Consider the following 20652-nt stretch of genomic DNA (forward strand, 5'->3'; position numbering starts at 1 on the left):
ACACACACACACTCTGTATATCTCACCACAACATATCTTTCTTTTTATATATAGATCTAAATACACACATATATCTCTATAAAGCACTCTCACTCACACACACTCTCACACTCTCTCTCTCCCCCTCTCTCTCATACATATATATATATAGCGACATACCGAGAGAGAGAGAGAGAGAGAGAGAGAGAGAGAGAGAGAGAGGGAGGGAGAAGGGCAAATACTTACAACTGCTTACTGCTACAGAACTGAAATTTGAGTCTCTTTGAGCTCTTGGGCGATATAAATACACATATACAGAGACAAATCACAAACGGATGGGGGTTACCTGGCGAGAGAGGAGAGGAGGGGCTTGCATGGAAGGCAAATGTGTGAAAAGCTTGAAGGATCGAGCTGACATGCGTGACGCTCTGAAGGTCATGGCAGAAATCAGATTCAAATTTTTCGTCTTTTTATGCTTCTAGTGGTTCTACGAAGCTCACTAGTCTGGTTTCTTTTGTAATCGTTGAAGTTTAAGCTCACTACTTCGCAGTGAAGCTCCACGCTGCCTCTCTGTGACAACAATTTTTGCCAATTGTGGCACCCTCTCTGCTCTCTTTGCTTTTTATTATTATATAGTCATCATTTGGGGGGCAAGCCCAATCCTTTTCTGGATTGAGCCTCCATCACTTTTTTCCTTGGGCCATGTTTTGGTCGGCTGGAGTGGATTGGATATATCCAATTAAAATGGACATGGTTCCAGTTCGTTGTTTGATGGGTTCAAATGCACCTAAGAGCAGTTTGGATGAAAATAATTACATCGGCTACAAATCTAGCAGATGAGGGATTAGGAAACCGAAGCAGAGACGTGGGTTTACAACGACGCCTCCGCCTCCTTCTTCTCGTCTTCTCTTTATTAGATTTTCTTCTCTGATGCTACAATCTTATCACTTATCCCACATATTTCAAGCAATCTTATCATTTACTCTTTCTCCAACCAAAAGCGCTTCTGACTATGTTTGACAGAAAAATTTAGAAGCGTTTCTGGGCCATAAAAGCGCTTTCCGAAGAAGCCCCTAGCATGTGCTTCTTCAGGAAGCACTCCCAAGTGCTTTTTCAGGAAGCACATTCGATTTTTTATGAAATTTTCAACAACTTTATAACAAAAACGCTTTTATTAAAAGCGTTATGAACATAAGTGTTTTCTAAAGAAGTAGTTCCAAACAAGCCCTTAATCTCAGTTGTTCTGGGTTAATGAATAATATCAATGTTCGATGTAAGTCCCAATCTAAATAATTGACTCTTTAATTTGATGCTATTTAATTTTAATTTTGTGTCTGTTTTAGTAATTGTTTATGATATTAAATAATGAAATAAATACTAAAATTTAATTAAAAAATTGAAATCCAAGACTCCAATCTGGTCCAGCAAATTGATGTGCCGAACAACTCATAGGACTTAAAAGTCCAAGCCAATCCAAACCAACCTAGTTCAATTAAAATCCAATTCTATCCAATTCAGTTTCGTCCATCAAATGGGGCTTAATTTGGCAAATCTTTTGTTTCAAACTTGTTAAAGGTACAATCATGATTTAGCAAGCCCATTCCTTATAACGCGTTTGCTTACTTGGAATTTGGTGAGGTCATATCAATTAGCTCATGATTTAGTGACATTTTTCTTATCAATTTAGACTTAAGTCCTAAGTTCAAACCCAACACTTTTGATTAATGAAGATAATAGTCATGAATTGAGAAAGTACCACTAATTGTATTATGTTTTTCTTTTTAATGGAATTAAGGGAGTCGAACTTGTGACTTCAATCACACCAATTTAAACTACATTTGGCACTCTTCTTCTTTTTTCTCCTTTTTTTGGGACTCTCTTCTTTGCAAACCCCCACAGAACCAACTTCTTTGGCTAATAAATTGGGCGACTCTCTCCCCCGTCATGTTGTAGAGAGATTTTAATCCCTAGTTTTATGTTGGGTTTTGTTTCTCCCCAGTTTTGTGCTCGGTTTTGTTTATCCCCAGTCCTTTTGGACTAACTTTTAAAATCCTTTATGTTGAGGAGGTAGAGTTTTTATATCTAAATAGATCTTTCATACTGGGTGTTGTGAGATCATGTGGGATGTTGGAGGTGTTGTGGCCTTCTTTTGCCAAGTGGATGTTGAGCGGTAAGGCCCTTTCACTTTTGGTGCTTATGGTTCCCTATTCATACAAAATCAGTCATTCTCATGGTCTCTCTATAGCATTGGTATTGTAAAGACTGTAACACCCCGACTCCAAATTTTCCCAAATTTAACCCTTATTTAATTATTTAAGGGTATTTTAGTTATATTTTTAACCGGAGAGAGTTTGGGAAGTATTTTTGGATAAGTCGTACTGAGACGAGTTCATAGACACGTAGTGGGCTCGAATCGGAGTTGTAACGAGAGAGATATGGTCAAAAGAAACCCAGTGGCACAATCGTAAATATTTCGAAATGAGATTTTTATAAAAATCTGGTTTTCTCTCTCTCTCTCTCTTCTCCGCGCGACCTCTCTCTCTCTCCTCTCTCTCGCGCGCGACAGCCGGCCACGTTTTGGCCGGCCGTGCTCTCCTCCGGCCACCAATGACGACGGGACCGGTACCAAAATGACCGGGCCGTCGTCCTCTTCCAACCCCAGCCAGCTCCCGCCTCCAGCCGCCGCGGTTTGGGCCGGAATTTGGAGAAGAAGCGGCCGACGTCGCCCCGATCTTCACAGCCGCCCGATCTCCCTCCTCCAGCTGCCATTTCTGGCGATCAAGGTATGGAAATTCATCCCTTCTGCATGCTCTAGCTGATGGTGGGTAGGATTAGATCGATTCTTAGCGTAGACAATTCGATTTTCGAATTGAAAATCTGCCGAACTTCGACCGCCGTGATCGGCCACTTCCGGTCAGTTTTTGGGGTAGGTCCAAGAACAAAAGTGGCTCCAAATAGGGTCTTATACCTAGGGTAGGAATTTGGAGCCGTGGTTTTGAGATTTTCCGGCGAAGCGTTATCGCTTTGGGCACTCACGCGCTGCCGGCGCGTGCGGCGGAGCGTGGGCACTGTAGAAAAAGTGACACTGTATCTCGATGAGATCCTTAGGTTGTCACGAGTGCGTAGGATTTCGCGGATCTCAATTCGGACATCGTTTGACTATCGAACGGACGATCGCATATTGCGCGTTATCCGGGTTCGATAGGTTGGGACCGTCGGATGGTCCCAAATTTAATATATGTTAATCTAGGTAATTCTAGGATCGTGTAGGAATTCACGGATTGTGAATCGGAGCCCCGGATGTTCCGAATAGTAATTTTACAGTTTATATTTTATATTAATTGTCAGATCGTGCGATCGTGAGCAATCCGACCGTCCGATCTGAATCAAACTTGCAGAACAAGTGTCCCATACCTGGTAGAACCCATAGGGACTTTTGGATCGGAAATTGAAGGTCGTGGGTTCTGCAGGTCCGTTTGACCAGGGTTAGAGTAGTTTGACCCTTGGTTGACCGTGAGTCTCCCGAAGTAATCTTACCTTTCCAGGGGAGATTATCGGGTGCTAGACTATTGTGGAGGGTTACACAATATTAGAATTATTTATATAATTATACATGGTTGTACAAGGGTACAACAGAGTCTAGAATGTCAGTTTGGAGTGCTGTACGCACTACCTTAGATACCTCCCTGGATGTTGGATTCACTACAAGTACCACCAAGTGAAAGTTAGGTCTCACGTGGCGTAGGTTATCCGGCGTTGGGACAGGCCCCATACGTGGCATTGGTTGTACCAGCGTATGGGGAGATATGAGATATGTTGTTCAGGTCTCACGTGGTGTAGGTTATCCGGCGTTGAGACAGGCCCCATACGTGGCATTGGTTGTACCGGCGTATGGGGAGCTATTGTGATATTGTGTTGAGGTCGCACGTGGCGTAGGTTATCTGGCTTGTCTACAGACCCCATACGTGGCGTTGGTTGTACCGGCGTATGGGGAGATTTGTGATATGATGTTGAGGTCCCGCGTGGCGTAGGTTATCCGGCGTTGGGACAGGCCCCATACGTGGCAATGGTTGTACCGGCGTATGGGGAGTTATGTGATATGATGTGCAGGTCTCGCGTGGCGTAGGTTATCCGGCGTTGAGACAGACCCCATACGTGGCGTTGGTTGTACCGGCGTATGGGGAGATATTATGATAGTATGGCATGGTCGCACGTGGCGTAGGTTATCCGCGCGTGTTGACAGGCCCCATACGTGGCGTTGGTTGTACCGGCGTATGGGGAGATTATGTGAAATACAGAGAAAGGAAATAAGGTATCGCTTAAGTGTGGAATTGGTTTTTAGGGAAGAACTACGTGTGGCTTGATCCCTCAAGGAGGGTACGTAGGCAGCCTAAGGTTATTAGGTGCAGCCGCAGACTAAATGTTAGTCATAATTTAGATTTGAATTGTTTGCCTTGTTTAAGGCATGAATTGTTTTGTTAGCATGTTTGGTAGTTGGTTGAGTATTATTGGAAGGCCGAAGGCCATTTGTGTGAATTGCATGAAATTATATTGTGCATGCTGCCAGTTGGGAATATTAAATGCGTTTTCATGCAGGTATAAATTTTGGGAAATGTCCAATTTATAGGGGAGACTCTGCCGAATTTTCGGCGGGAAGTCTCGGTTTTTAGTATTTGGGCCTGGCATCGGGAGGATGTCGGGAATTCCAAAGGGTTTGCCTCGAGTTCTGAAAAAATTCGGGGCGGGTCCTTTCAAAGCGTCTTCTTGATCCTCTATATGTCAACTCTGAGTGAGTTGGACTTGAATTTGTAATAGTTATTACTCACTGTCTTGTTGGATTTATTTTTTCCAAGTCCACACAAACTGGTAATCAAAAGTTTGCACAAAAACAAACAAAAGGAAAAACCCAATTTGCTCTCTTTATTCCTCTCTTTCTCTCATCACTCTCTGTGTTTGATTCGTGCTACCTAACCCAAAACCCAAACATATTATTTGGTTGAAAGTTTGAATTAATTAAAATAAAAAAAAACCCACTTTTATGGATCTCTTTATTCACTCTCCGTTCCCCATTTCATACAATATTGTTAGGCTCATGGTGAAGGAATCAATTGTAGTGGCATTAAGACGAGCATGGATGATAGTGGGGTATTGGATTGGTTGCATAGATTGTTTGCACTATAATTAATCGAGCACATTTGACACTGGGAGACTGGCCCATATACAAGCACAGCGACTGCCAAAGGAAAGACACTTTTAGGGATATCCCTAAAAACAGTGATGACGTCATCATCTTCTTAACCTGCCAAAGGAATAACTCCCTTCGAAGGGGTAATTGCCTACCGAAGGCAGTTGCCGAAGCTCCCAACTATATAACCTAAAACTTTGGACACATATCACCATCACAAGTGATTCACCCAAAGTCCCACATCGAAACTTTGTGCAAACTCTCACTGTCATTTCTTTATAAAAGAGGAATAGTGCCAAAGTAAAAAAAGGTACTAGTTTTCATCTTTACTGTTACTTTGCCAAAATGACTACATATCTCACATTTGCTAACTTAGGCATCGGAGAGCTCTCTACAGATACTACACTAGTATTTGAAGCTTGACGATTACTTCTCCATCTTTTTTCTACAAGATCGCTTTGTGGTCAAAAGCCTCTCCTTGCTGAAGGTCCATAACCCTCTTGTCTTGCTGAAGACTCCACACTTCATCTATCTAAGTTGGAGCTTGATTTTGGGCATCATCATACACAATGCAACAATTAACGATCTCGAGGACCGTTGGACTTTTGGGGTGAGGGGGGGTGATATGGATAGGGGAAAGTGGGCTATGAGGGTGATGGATTTGTGAGGGTTTGCAGTGGTGCAGTGTAGGGGTTGATAATGGCGATTGGGCAGTGGAGATATGAGATTGATTTTTTTATTTATTTTTAAGATCTCATTTTAATAGTTAAATTAGTTTTTTATTATTTGTTTTCTTGGACACATGGCATACATTTAACAGAAAAATGTGTCTTGAAGTTAAAGTTATCTACTTTAGTTGAATTAATAATTAAAGAGTATTTTAAAAATAATGGTGGATGAAAAAATAATAATTATATATTTTTTAAATTTACATAATAAGTGGAAAGATAAAATAAATGGAAAAATAAATAAAGGGTGGAAATAGCACACTATAAATATATTGAGAGAACCCCAGAAGTCTCTTTTACTGTCAAATGCATGTTTTTGCCCAACGCATTGACCCTTGAAAGCCAATTCCAAATTTGCAACTGTTTGATACAATTAATTCAACTATATTATATATGGCTTGGTCTTGTATGACCCTTCCATGCATTTGCATCTGACATGATCGAAAAAATTGTCGTCTAAGAGTAAGAAAACATTTTTTACCCAATAAAAAGGATAAGAAAACATTCTTTATAACAATGAATTTGAAAATATGATTACAATATGAATATTAAGATTTCTCCACAATTTGAGAATCAATCCACCTTTTGTCCACATGCAACACATGTGTATTAGTTTTCTTTTTTAGTACAAATGATTGGAGAAGAGGAGGTTTACACAAATATTTATTGGGTGCTTGGAGTTTTAAAATTCTACCCATATAGATGAAATGAAAGTAGAAGAGCTCAACCAACTAAACTATACCACCAATGCATATGTATTAGTTAACTATCTCTAAATTCTCATATGTTAGTGTGTAGTGAAGAATTTGAAAATTAATGTTTCAGTTTGTTAGGACATTGTTAGGGTATTTACATTTATGTAAACGAAGTAATGTATGATATAATTATATCCTACACCTCAAAATAAATTGTTAATGAACGAAGAAACTCAAAAGATAATATATCATTATGCAAAATATTACCCTCAATAACAAGCATAAACACAATTACTCAATGAATAATGCACTCTTACCACATTTGTATACCACATTCTCATACCATCTTATGTGGCAGATGAGGTGGACAGCCACATCAATTAAAAGTATTTAATATTTTCTTTTCTTTTATGATTGATTAACACTTAAAAAAATGTTAATTAAACTTTCTTTATTAAAATACACTTCATTGATTTTAATTAATGTGGCCTATAATATAGATATGCCATATCATGTGATATAGAAATATGGGATAAAAATATAGTAAGTGTAGCATTACTCTTAATCAATAACAAAACAACATGGAAACGAAGAGCTCGCACCTCAAGAGTTTGATATGAAGTGTCTATCTCAACCAACTAAAATATGAATTTCTCATTTTAAACGACCCCATTGAAGTTGATCATGTTTTGACATCAACATGTTTCTGCAGGACTATTATATTACAACTAGTAGCTTTTATGGTAGTTAGGTGCTTTTTATAAAAAAATTATTTTTTAATTAATAATTATTGGATCATTGAAATAAAAGGATCATGACATACAAATCAGTGATCTCAAGTTTGAATTCCCATGATACCTTGATAATATTTTGTGTAGGAACACCCTCTCTTCCTCCCTAGCGTTAACCAATATATATCACTAAATTTTAATATGTGACATAGCTTCTTTATGAATGTTTAGATTTTAGCTTCTACTTATGCTAAGGAAATAATTTAAGGAGCCCATTATGGATGTTTTTAGACTTTAGCTTCCACTTATGCGACTTTCTGTTGTTCATTAATTAAATTTTGCATAAGAAAGAGTCACCTAAAAAACTCTTCCACCTACTTTTCACCTCACAATAATTAAAAAAGGAAAATTCCAAATTCCAAACTTCAAACTCCAATACTATTCTTTTCAATTTAAATTTTTTTGGAGAGATTTTTCAATTTTATATTTAGTCATGATGGAAACCATAATATTTTTCCTTATTCAGAAAATAAATCGACTAATCAAATTCATGTTTCTATAATAAATTCTATCTGGTCCCTTAGAGCATCTCCAAGGGAGATATTAAATATCAAACATCAAATTTAAATTTGATGGTTGATGTGGCAAGTCGACATTTACACAGTTTTACACTCCACCCAATATATCAAATAAATAATTATTGTAACAGTTAAATCTAGCCGTTAAATGTTTATGTGACACTTTTTACACATCGGTTGGAGATGCTCTTATAACAGCCATTCATTGGAGGATGCCTGAAATTGTGAAGTAAAGCGACATCAAAAAGCCGAAATTTCAAATATATTTCATATTACAAGTTTAAAGTCCAACAAAAATATTTATTTCAAGCCTTACCATATTCTTATCATATTTGAGGTCCATTAAAAAAATTAAACTTTATAATTTAATTATTAACTTTCAGTTAAAACTTAGTTTTCATAAAATAATAAATCATTTGATAAAAAAAAATTAAATCAGAAGTTTTTTTTGCTTTTATGTTCTATAATAAAAACCAAATATTAATATTAGCAAATTATTTTTTTGAAACAAAAGGAAATTATATTAGCAAATATTAGCAAATTATAAAATATAGTAATTAACGCAAAAACGCAAGGAAAAAGATTGGACAGGTCTCGTCTAAAGCGTGTAGCATTGTATTAGTTTGACATTTCAATGGTCTTTGTTTCTTTCTCTCTGAAAATATTCTTATTCTAGTCTTCTTTCTTCTAGAGAAAAGAGAGAGAGAGGGGGTCGCCGGCCAGCCACCTTGTAGAGAGGGAAAGAAAGGAGACACTTTCTTCCAAACCCTCTCTCTAAAAAAGTCAATACAATCCAAATCTCCAAAAGCTCAAAACCCACCCACCCCTGTTAACGCCAATACCAGTTTACACAGAAAATCAACCAAAAAGAAACACAACCCCTTACCCAATTCTCCATCTGTTCGTCTCTTTGATCATTTACATACCCAATCCTTCATTTCTTTCTTACAGGTCGAGTGGGTTTTTATATATATTTTATTTTATAAAATTTAAAAACAGAAAACTTTAAAATCTTTGCTGGGGAAGACAGGGTTTGTCACTGATGAGTTCCAATACGGCGCCGTCTAGCTCAGGAGGCGCCGGATCTGCCGATCCAACATCTACCAGGAGGCATTCCAAGCGACCCAAATGTAATTTCTTCCCAAAGCCCTCAGCTTTTGTTTTCTTTTAAGGTTTTGAGTTATTCTCAAGAATACCCAGATGATACTTTGTGGATATTTGCCTGTGGGTTTGCCATTTTCGCTTTCCAGTTATCTGATTTACATGTTTTTTTTTTCTTTCTAAATTAATATTTTTATTCTTTAAATTTATTTCTGTATCTCGAGATGTTCCTGTCTGATATTTATTTGCTGAGTTAGTTTCATAAGATTTCAGAAGTCAATGATATACCTGAGATAGTTCATTAAGTTTGTGAGATCAAATCTGAAAACTAGGCTGTCTTCATGCAAGGGGCTTGTAGCTCATGTGGTTAAAAGCATTTACCCCTAGGTCCTAGGTTAAATACCTCCTTCCCCAGTATTGTTTGTATCAAAAAATCTGAAAACTAGGCTGTGTTCATTAATTCGAAAGCAAAATTAAGAAGACTCAGTTAAATACCTCCTTCCCCAGTATTGTTTGTATCAAAAAATCTGAAAACTAGGCTGTGTTCATTAATTCGAAAGCAAAATTAAGAAGACTCAGTTAAACATCGAAACAAATAACTCTTCTGATTTTATAATTTTCTATTTTATTTTTAATATTTAGAGGCATTAAAGCTTGTATGCATATAATATCAGGTGGCCTAACATAGATAATGAATACTTAGGAGTCCATACCATTCCAATTACTTTGACTTTAATCAAATTTGTAAGGCATGGTAACTAGTGTTGGAAATCTTTTTGTAATTCAATTATGGGATGAAAGTCTTGTGATGGTAATCTAAGGGTATCTAACATTGGAGAATTAGGATATAGTCTGGTGTACTAATATTTGGAAAAATAGACGGGTGTGCCACACGCTTAATGCTTTCAGCCAATTTGTGAAATCTGAGTCCACCTAAAGCTGACATACTGCTATGTACAAGACGTTTTTCCATTGTTTTTCCTGTTTATCACTTGATACGGTGTAGCTGGGCATTGAAAAGCCAACTTCATGCCTTCAAACTGTAATTCACATTTTGCTCAGTAGCCTTTCTATCAATCATAAACTAAAGAGATTATAAAATTTGATCTTTTCAGATTCAAGATTTACTCAGCAGGAACTTCCAGCGTGCAAGCCAATTCTCACGCCACGATGGGTACATTTTATACTATTGTACCTGATATCCCTTAGCTATGGTATCTGCATACCTGTTAAAATTTAAATTGAACTATGTCCTTATCTCTTTATGTGCGTACACGCTTGTGCTTGCAGGTGATCTCAGCATTCATGCTTGTAAGCATTGTCTTCATTCCCATCGGAGTTGTCTCCCTCTTTGCTTCTCGAGACGTATGGCTAAATGAAACCCAATTCTATGCATAATTTGTTTATTCTCTTCTAGTTCTACATGCAGTTGATCAGGAAAATTTTCCTATCAGGTTATTGAAATTATTGATCGGTATGAAACTGATTGCATACCAACGCCCTCTAGAAGTGATAAGGTCGGGTACATACAAGGCCCCGGAGATAAAAAATGCAACAGAACTCTGAAGGTAAGGTTCTCCTTCCCCCTCCCCGCTTCCTTTATAATTATCATCAAGGGACTGTAATTGGTGGGTAATCATTGTTGAGCTACCAAGACATCCCTAAGGTGCTGCTACATGGAAGGATCTTATATGCATTTAGATAATTTTTTTATTAGCACTGGAAACTCAATTCCCATATTTGCTGATGGATATTTTTTTCCCTCATGAAGGTAACTAAGAATATGAAGCATCCTATATATGTATATTACCAGCTGGATAATTTCTACCAGAATCATCGCAGGTATGTCTACTGCTTAGCCATAACCCTCCATTTATATTTAATATGGTTGATGCAATAATATTTATGTGGAAAATCAATGAAAGGGTTGGTTGAATTAAATGTATCGCCAACTTTTGTCATAGTTTTATAGGGACCTCGATATTTGTGGGCCATATATGAGCAGGACGGTAGGTAGACCAGGGTACATGGAAGCTCTTGTAGCAGATAATGACTTGTAGTCAAGAGTACCACCCATTTGTTTCATTGGTAATTCTGGGACATGTTTTATTTTTATTTTTTATAGTTGTTGTACAGTCTAGTGAAGATATTGGGTCCTTTATGTAGGACCTTAAGTCAGGTACTTGGTCTCCTACAAAATAGAATAAAAACTTAAGTCAGTTACAAGTCTTATGAAAAGCCTGTTCCTAATAGGAAAAACTGAAAGTGTACGTAAATGAATGTGAATAGCACCCACTTGTTTCATAGGTAATTCTGGGACTTTTTTTTTTTTTTTTAATGGTGGTTGTACAGTTTAGTGAAGATATTGGGTCCTATATAGGACCTTAAGTCAGGTACTTGGTCTCCTACAAAATAGAATAAAAACTTAGTCGGTTACAAGTCTTATTAAAAGCCTGTTCCTAATAGGAAAAAACTGAAAGTGTATGTAAATGAATGTGAATTTGCAGACTTATGGATTGGAATAATTTGGCTAATAAAAAATGAGTATCTGGTTTAAGGCATGTGCATTCTGTGAATAATTGCTCATGTAATTCAAGCTCTGCTGCCAGCAAAGACTAGGGTCTCTCTCATTCTTTATTAATTTCACTCAGCAACTACAATGGATGTTTCCTGGTAGAAAGTTGATACAAGTAGCTTTGTGTGGAAATATATATTATCAAGTATGAGATCTTCATTTGGCAAAAAGAAAATATCTGGTCTGACTGTGACTTCCTACATTTCAGGTATGTTAAAAGCCGAAGCGATCAACAGTTGAGAGATCCAAAGTCTGAAAATCAAGTGGATGCTTGTAAGCCTGAAGATAAGGCAGGTGGTCAACCTGTTGTGCCTTGTGGTCTTATAGCTTGGAGTTTGTTCAACGACACCTATAGTTTTTCACGCAAGAAGCAGCAATCGACGGTGCCATTGACGGTGAACAAGAAGGATATCTCATGGAAGAGTGATAGGGATCACAAGTTTGGCAAAAAAGTCTTTCCAAAGAACTTTCAGAATGGAACTCTTAGAGGTGGTGCGTCTCTCGATGCATCCAAACCAGTAAGCAATTTGCCACTTCTCATCTCTAGTTTTGAAGTGTTACTATTGCTCTTATGCATCTTTGAAGACTCTGAACCCCAATAAAGTGTTTTTTTTACAGAGTCAGAAATAAGGAAAAATGTCTTGTATGACATGGAAGGATATTGTTTTGCTGAAGATGTATTATTTTAATGGTAAAAAAGGAAAGTGATTAACCAGGTCAATATGTTTTGTTGAACAGTTAAGTGATCAAGAGGACCTTATTGTTTGGATGAGAACTGCTGCACTGCCAACATTTAGAAAGTTGTATGGGAAGATTGAGGTGGATTTGGAAGCAGGTGATGAATTACACGTGACGTTGGAGAACAATTACAACACATACAGTTTTAATGGAAAAAAGAAGCTCGTGCTTTCTACCACTAGTTGGATTGGTGGCAGGAATGACTTCCTTGGCATTGCTTATCTCACTGTTGGTGGGTTGTGCTTCTTTCTGGCCATGGCTTTCACAGTTGTATATCTTGTTAAGCCAAGGTAAAATCCTAAACCAAATATGCCATTCCTATTTTTATCATGCAGGGAATATAAATTCTGTCAACAGTTGCCTTATATGAACTCCATTTTGTGGCATTATATTTTGTATGCTTGTGTGATCAGTCTTTCAGCACGCATAATAAGAACCAGCAATCGAAAATGTGTAGATTAGTTCATGCCCAACTAGTTGTTAGGGTAGGGTAGATGGGAATGGTCAAAACACAGAGATGTGTCCTTTCTGGTCGTTTGCCCATTTGTCACTAAAGTAACAGTTTTTGTTAGCAGGGCACTTGAAGATTTTTATTATTGGACCACTTTTCCCTTTCACCTCAAGTTCATTCCACTTTTATTTTATGGCTGGTGCTCTGTTACTAGGACCGGCCCTTACTTTTCATAACTTGATATTACCTTTTTTTTTTCTGGGTCTGAATAAATTGATTTTACTTTATCATGATTTTTATGGGAAACAAAATAATGTTCTTATGACCCTTTCTTTTCTTTCAGGCAACTTGGAGATCCATCTTATCTGTCATGGAACAGAAATCCAGGAGGGCACTAAGGCGTTTTAAACTGCTCATGACATTTGCTTCACTCAAGCGTTTCCTAATGACTGATTTTAATTATTTGTATATTAATGTTTTCAATGTGAGCAGTACATATGACTTTGAGAAGCATTTCGGTCATTTGGAGTTTTCTTTTATTTTTTATCCCATTCTCTTTTGAGATCATGACATTATGAACTTTCATGTATAATTCCAGAAATAGTATTAAATACATCTAAAGTTATTTCCATTGATCGATGGCTTTGTTTAAGCTCTACTAAAAAAATATGATTGGTTTTTTCGCTTGTGTTCCCATGTAAGTGATTGTCATCTTCAAAGCACTCTCAGAAGGATGTTTGAAAGGTATTTGCCTTCAGGGTAGGATGGGTCAATGGGATGATCACATGCTGCTCCAGCCTCCCGCAGAATGGTTATTTTTCTCCCTGCTGCTGAAGCTGCACCCTGATTAAACAAATAAAAATTAAAAGATAAGTTGAGAAAGATGAAGAGATGCTTATAAAATTAAATAGAATTGCATGACGCTCATTTTGTAACAGCAGATAATTACAACCAAATTTCAGGGAATAAAGTGCTTATGTTATGGCTGATTAATTGCCTGTTTTTGTTATAAATTTGAAAATCTACCCATTTTGGCCAAAAACAATTTTGAGAGAAAAACCAGAATTGGCCTGAATGAGTAATATTCTTTACATATACAAGGCTCCTTTACATCATGCAATGAGTGATCCTTTCTTTACATATAATTTAATGACACATGACATCTTACACTGTCAGAATGTCATTTTTCCTATCAATTTTAGTCTGATGAGAATTTAATAGCGTCAAACATTTTGGGAAGGTGGTTATCTTTATAAAAAAAGAAATCTTTAGAATTTCACTAGTCAGGGTACTGCACACCAACAGAGTACAACTTGCCTGAAGAATGCGCAAGAACATCCCACTTTGCGTCATAGCTCCTGAACATGAACAAGTCATGAGAAGACCACCTCTCTTTGTCAGTTGCATTGCTAATGAATTTAGATTTCTATACATGCCTGATGCATTTTGTAAAGCCTGGATTCAATAACGACCCAATAAGAAGCAGAAAAATTCACAAAAGAATCACTTACAGACAGGCAGAGGAAGAAGAAGTAATGGATGGGGAACAAGCAATGCGCTCATATTTCTACTGAAAAGTGATTTTGGTCATGAAACAAATGCATTTAACTGATAGTACCTTCTTTCGTGGTGCTAGTTTTGGAGGATCTAAAATGACAATATCCCATGATTCATTCCTAGAAAGAGCACCCTTCATAAACTCACTTGCATCTTCTCTCAAAAATGTTATTCTTCCTGGATCCATGTTGTTAAGGACAATATTTTCTTTAGCTAGCTCAACTGCAGGCAATGATGAATCGACACCTGATGCAATAGAGGAATAATTAGAAACTCATCTAGCTTTGAACATGCAATCTCAAAATGTCTTGTCTAGATGATTTTATAGCATCCAATTCTAGATGCCCTTTTGGAATCTTTTTTTTCAGAGAAGTTAATGTATCTCAAATGAAAAATTCTCGGCTTTCGGTGCCTCCTAAAATGAGTATAATGCTACTATAATGCTAACTCCATGACCTCATGGTGGTTATTAGTTAATCACTGATACCATATGTATATTGACATGCTATGAACAGGCTGGCCAAAACCAAAGTGGTACAAAAGCAAGCCTCCATTCCCAACTCAGTAACTGGCGCCAGTTTCAATGAAGTTCTTATAAAAAGAAAGGTTCTAACTTCAAATAAAATCATCCGAATACAGCAAAACTTTATTCATACCAATGACATTCACAGCACCCCCTCGTGCAGCATTTAGAGCAAAACCACCACTGTAGCAGAACATATCAAGAACTCTCTGACCATCTGAAATTGTTGATATAAATTGACGGTTTTCACGCTGATCGGCATAAAACCCTGTCTTTTGTCCCTCAAGCGAAATGGCATAAAAAATCCCGTTTTCCGTAACCTAAGTAATTTCAAAATGAAATTAAACATTCACATTTAAGAGATCTCATAACTGGTTAAAATGTGCAAAATGTAACATTTTGTGGGATATACCTTTGTTCTTTGAGGACAAATAGATGGATCCCTTTCCTTGTAATTTGACGCATCCAATCCTTCTTCTTTTAAAACTTCCGAAGAGGGTCTCCAGTTTATATAATTAATTTCATCAATTCTACCAACAGAAGCCTCTACTTCTGGTTTGTACTTCTCAACCCAAGCAGCAGATGATGCTATTACTGCCACATCTCCAAATACATCAACTATTAGTCCCGACAATCTGTGGTAAAAAGGTGACATGAATTTGTAAATTAGTGACACAGATAATTCTATGTAATAAAGAAAAAGGTGAAAAATCAAGACCACAAAGCTATGGAGCCCCAAATAACAATTTAGTGTTACCACTAAAAACTAAACATTTCAGATCAAATTATATATATTCCACATATTTCATTTACACTAATTCAATTTCATACTTAACGAGTTTCCTATCAAAATACAACCTTAAGAAGTTGCTCTCAATCCCAATATGCATACAAAATAACATCCAAACATGTTCAACTCCGGGAGGAGCTTAATTATTACTGGTATGTCAAATAATTAGCTTAATGAGTGTGTCTTTAGTTCTGTAGTGCACACACAGATATGGACTTTCTAACAAAATACAAGGGGAGAATTGTTATCTCATACTCAACTAGCAATGACTTCTAGAGATATTATAGGTGCAATTCTCTGTAAATATACTATCAAAAATCTCAATAGACTAAGGTCAAGTACCTGTCTCCTTCACTATTGACAAGACGGAATGCATTTGTACTAGCTGATGGAAGCCCCAAACTCTTACGTAGTTCTATAGCTTCATTAATTCTTGTCTCAAGCAGTTTCTCCATGTTCAATGCACATGACAAATCCCTGTTTTGTAAAGGTTAACAATTTAAACATCCATGTGAAGGTGATAATAAGTCAGAACTAGAAAGGCCTCATATGAATAGTACCTCGTTGCTTCCTCTTCCAGCTGCATCAGCCGAACACAGAACATGGAGACGGAATTATACATGCCCCAGCCTATTGGTTTTTCTGCCCCATCAGCTACCAGCACAATGTCTCCACTCCTAGGTGGTGGTCTACCAATTATTCTATCAACTGCTCCACTGTAAACCATTGGGCTTCCATCCTTGAATAATTGTGTCTTCCCTTTTTTCAAGACGACCCTCGCAACACCTACCAAGGCCAGACCAATTAACATGATGTCTAAGAAAATTTTTGAAAAATTAATCGATGGATTGAAAGCTCATCAAGAGAAGCAGGCATTTCTAGCATCAAAATAAGCTCAAGGGAACCAAAAAAAAAAAACTTTCTTTTGGATGATAGGAATTTTTTTAATTTAAGTTGACATGACAATCTGGAATTAGGTTATTTCTAGCAAGATGCAGCATATAGGAAGATACATGTCGCATTTAGAAAGAGAAAACAAATTACTGGGAAAAAAAACTAAACGGATCATCCACTATCAGGTATATACGTACATGGTTTTGAGCTTGACCGAGACATAATTACAATGAGCGCAAGCATACTGCTGAGTCTCACACAAGTTACAAAAAATCAATTACTTTCTTCTGTTTCGATTAAGAAAACAAATTAAACAGACCCAATAGCCAAAAGCTTCATAATTCACACTCAAACAAACATATGGAATGATGGTTTTAGAGATACCATATGCTCAACAAAGCCTCTATATAATAAAAAATAAGAAAAGAAAAAAAAACTTGACACAAAAAAGAGACGAAGAGAGAGAGAGAGAGATAGATAGATAGAAAAGGACATACCTTTGGGGTGAGCAGAGGCAAGTTCTTGAAGGGTAGTGGTGCATGGTAAAGAAGTAGCAGACAGAGACTTTACCAGGCGGGCTGGAAGATGCTGCATATTTTTTGAGCTGAGACAACACTGTCAAAGTAGATTTATCACTACCCTCTCCATGAGCAAACGATACCCGGTTAAAATCAACATGGGTCGGATTTTCTCTCCTACAATTTTTCTGGTTCAGTTTTTGGGGTTGGGCTCTACTTATCTAAGGTTCTTAATGGGCCATTGGGAATTTAGGTGCTAAATTGTGTTTGGACAGAACTGCCCGCATTCTTGGTTCAATATTATAGATTGCCCATCCATATTCTTTCTCAAACGCCTCCACGCTACCCGCTGCTCACCCAAACCAGTTTGTTTCTCAACTCTCACCATTTTAAGGCACCTACTCCACAGTGTCCACACAGTGGGTACGCATTAAAAAGCTTGTTCCTTCTTCTTCTTCTTCCTCCTTCGTTCTCGGTATTATTGATTATAAATTAAATAGCTTGTTCCTTTTGATTGGTCTCTTGGCACGTTTGTGCAACTCGAAGCTGCTGATACAGAAAGGAACCCACCTCAGATAGGCTCAGGTGAGTGGCAAAAACCCATCTTTCTCAGTTAATCAGCTATTTTATGAATTATAGTTTCCTTTTGAACTCTTTGCAACTCTTTCACATTCCAGTATGTCAAGCCTGAAGAGTCGCTGCTTAAATTGTTGATGAGAATTTTAATTTCCCTCTTGGCAATAGAATTTGTTGCCGCAAAATCAATATTTTCTCTTAAACTGGTTGTTAAGGGATTGACGTCTTTGTAATGTTCGGACTTTATTAGTAATTTATATCATTCTACTGGATCCTCTTCTGTCCAATGGGGAATTTCCCTTTATGAATACTTGTCTGGCTTTGTTCTGTAATAGGAAGAAATGGGTCTTTTAAATAACTGACAATTCCTACGCTGATTATGTTTTGTTGGTGTTCTGTGTGTGTGTGTTGATCTTTTAAGAAATTAAGGGAAAGTGAACAATGAACAAGGATAAGATTTTCAAGCTAGCCAAGGGCTTCAGAGGAAGGGCCAAGAATTGCATAAGGATTGCCAGAGAGAGGGTGGAGAAGGCCTTGCAGTATTCCTACAGGGATCGCCGCACCAAGAAGCGAGACATGCGCTCCCTATGGATCCAACGCATCAATGCTGGCACCCGCATCCATGGTGTATGTATCGAATTGTGACTATTATCTTATATGTGATGCATGTGGTACTATTGGTTTGAGAGAATTATAGCAGTTTCTCTTTCACTTTTTTTTGGACTTCAATCAAAGTTAACACTTTTCCATACACTTCTGTTTGGTATGTCTATTCAGTTATCTTTATCCAGTGAAATTATTTCTGAGTTCCTTTCTATATTGCCTACAACTTGGACGCAAAGGAGTGAGGGAGAAGAATACACGTGAAGCAAGATAGATGATGAGTATTCATTTGGTCAAAGATTGTATCTTGAGCAATAGTAGCCAATACTGTGTGTATATAGGTGGTGGTGTGGCAGTAGAGTAAAAAGGCCATCCTATTGATATGGCAGTGAGTCAATGACTCTGGTGATGTGATGCTGTAACTGAGTCTCAACATAGCCTCACCATCAGTAGGGCATGTAGGTCTGCTGATGTGGATTTTCTTTAAACAAAATGTGAAAGGAACTGTTTCAGGTCACTTTGGGTGGGGATAATTCAAGAGACCTTTATTCCTAGCTTGCCCATTTTTACTCGCTCTGTACTTCTCTTCCTTTCCTGGCCCTCCTGCATTCCTTTCAGCCTAAGATTGCGTTGTAAGTCATGTTTTGTTGAAAATCCTGATTATTGAAAATTAAGGACTTGAGCTTTTCAATGTACTGCAGAACAATGAACTTCATATCAGTTTTTGTTGGTTTTAGGAGTTAAAAGATGGGAAAATGAGAGACTATTTTATATGCTAATGTAGAAACGTACCTCATATGAAAGTAAGAGAAGCATGGGTCACGAATCCTAACCCGGGTAGAGTCTTTTTTGTTAAGTTTTGTTTTGCCATTGTGTCTAGAGGTTGCTTAGTAGCCTTGGTTGCATAAAAGATCAAGAGGATTGTTCTTTCTCCAATATTGGTTAAGCATATTATGGTTGTATTTTTTAAGAGATGGAAATCAAGAGAATGGAGTGAAAAGGTCTAAGAACTTGGTTAGTGAAAAGTAGATGTAAAAAAGTAAAAAGAATAGCATGTGAAAATAAGGGTCCTCATTGGAATTCTTGGAATTGTTTACAAAGATTGTTAGCATGTAAACCCTGCCTGTGGTCTTAAGAACTTTGCCCAATGTTTTCAAATTGACTTCAAGTTTTTTGTTTGACTTGGATATTCTCTGCACTGTAGTATATCCAAATTATATTTTCATGGTCGGGTTTGGAAAATCTAGGAAGTTGGGGAAAGCTACAGAAGTTTAGATTAAGGTGTGAGGAATCATATGTATCTTAGACCTTCTGGCCTGAAAGCTGTTGGGCTGTTGAATTGGTAGAAGCTGGAATATATTGCTGATTTGATGATCTTGAGCTATTTGAGCGGTTTTCCTGTTTAAAAAATAAAAGCAAAGTTATTTGAGTGGTTGTCATGTGATTTCCTGTATAATATATGTTTTCTAGTGAATTCTGATCTCCCTTTTATTTTGTTTTTACTGTTGTCATCAGGTTAATTATGGGAATTTCATGCATGGGTTGATGAAGGAGAACATTCAGCTGAACAGGAAAGTTTTGTCAGAGCTGTCCATGCACGAACCATACAGTTTCAAGGCCCTGGTAGACATCTCTCGCACTGCCTTCCCTGGGAACAAGAACGTGGTGCATGCTCCCAAAAAGGAAGGCCTTTCAATGCTTGTGTAACTGACCATTTAGTTAAATCCATCTTTGCTTTATATTTTAGAGCTTGTATGGAACTGAACTTTCTGAGTCTCTCTTTTTGTCTTTTGGTCCTTTAGATTTTGGTTAAGATTATTGCTTGATGATGCAAATTTTAGTGACCTTGCTAGCCTTTCTCTTTTCCTCCTCCCCCCACCCCCTTATCTGAACCGGGACCTCTCCATTCTGATGGTTGTGTATGGCGTAGACATTCGTTCATGATCATCGTTCCATACATACAGAGGAATCTAATAACCTAGTAGGCTGACAAACAAATTTGGAAATGATCTCTGCAGGTAGAAAATGAGTAAAAGCACCTCCCCTAGAATGTTATATCTGAGAGAGAGTGTAGGGACAACAAAAATTAAGTCTTGAAATTGAATTTTAAAATTTTAATATTAGACTGAACCAGCAAGCACCTCCCCTAAAAAAAATATACACATATATTCTGTTGATGAAGAAAGCTTTTATATTAAGAATTGAAAATTGAAAAGGCAAGCGTATCTTCCTTAGGAAAATTATTGGTGGCCCGAATATTACATGAAAGGAAAATTTATATACCAAAAATTGGAGGAAACAGGTACTGAGTAACTCAGGTGTATACCATATTCATCCAATAAAAGATTCGATGTATATGACAATAATTGGAATGAAAAACGCAAATATATACCAAAATTAATCGGATTCAATGTTCTTTGAGAATGAAAA

At 37.3% G+C, this 20652-nt stretch overlaps 4 protein-coding genes across 6 annotated transcripts in view; 2 read left to right on the plus strand and 2 right to left on the minus strand.

Annotated features, from left to right (window-relative positions):
* Window positions 1–887, minus strand: part of LOC18778265 (succinate-semialdehyde dehydrogenase, mitochondrial) — a 7903-nt gene extending 7016 nt beyond the window's left edge. Inside the window, exon 1 of one of the 2 annotated variants that reach the window (XM_007213680.2) lies at window positions 326–887. In XM_007213680.2, the coding sequence (XP_007213742.2) occupies window positions 326–418 (93 nt within the window). In that variant the 5' untranslated portion in view covers window positions 419–887. Of the gene's footprint in view, window positions 1–225 lie in introns of both variants that reach the window. The other variant, XM_007213681.2, reaches the window with a different exon arrangement.
* On the plus strand, window positions 8500–13396 carry LOC18780482 (ALA-interacting subunit 3). Its single transcript, XM_007211436.2, has 8 exons — window positions 8500–9026; window positions 10113–10171; window positions 10288–10362; window positions 10452–10565; window positions 10769–10839; window positions 11781–12090; window positions 12311–12600; window positions 13105–13396. The coding sequence occupies exons 1-8, from the start codon at window positions 8939–8941 to the stop codon at window positions 13157–13159; spliced, it is 1062 nt and encodes a 353-aa protein (XP_007211498.1). The 5' UTR covers window positions 8500–8938; the 3' UTR covers window positions 13160–13396.
* LOC18778299 (ribosomal RNA large subunit methyltransferase I) lies at window positions 13334–17223 on the minus strand. 2 transcript variants are annotated; one of them, XM_020561407.1, is made up of 9 exons: window positions 17023–17212; window positions 16723–16769; window positions 16192–16417; window positions 15974–16108; window positions 15254–15476; window positions 14975–15161; window positions 14380–14564; window positions 14079–14216; window positions 13334–13604 (listed from the first exon to the last, which is right to left on the minus strand). In XM_020561407.1, the coding sequence occupies exons 1-9, from the start codon at window positions 17064–17066 to the stop codon at window positions 13476–13478; spliced, it is 1314 nt and encodes a 437-aa protein (XP_020416996.1). In that variant the 5' UTR covers window positions 17067–17212; the 3' UTR covers window positions 13334–13475. The 2 variants fall into 2 exon arrangements, with proteins under 2 accessions (XP_020416996.1, XP_007211680.1); XM_007211618.2 differs by lacking the exon at window positions 16723–16769 and having other exon boundaries at window positions 17023–17223.
* Window positions 17312–20077, plus strand: LOC18778467 (50S ribosomal protein L20). Its single transcript, XM_020561408.1, has 3 exons — window positions 17312–17628; window positions 18041–18246; window positions 19738–20077. The coding sequence occupies exons 2-3, from the start codon at window positions 18061–18063 to the stop codon at window positions 19927–19929; spliced, it is 378 nt and encodes a 125-aa protein (XP_020416997.1). The 5' UTR covers window positions 17312–17628; window positions 18041–18060; the 3' UTR covers window positions 19930–20077.

This window comes from Prunus persica, chromosome G4 (assembly GCF_000346465.2).
Source record: "Prunus persica cultivar Lovell chromosome G4, Prunus_persica_NCBIv2, whole genome shotgun sequence".
NCBI lineage: Eukaryota > Viridiplantae > Streptophyta > Magnoliopsida > Rosales > Rosaceae > Prunus > Prunus persica.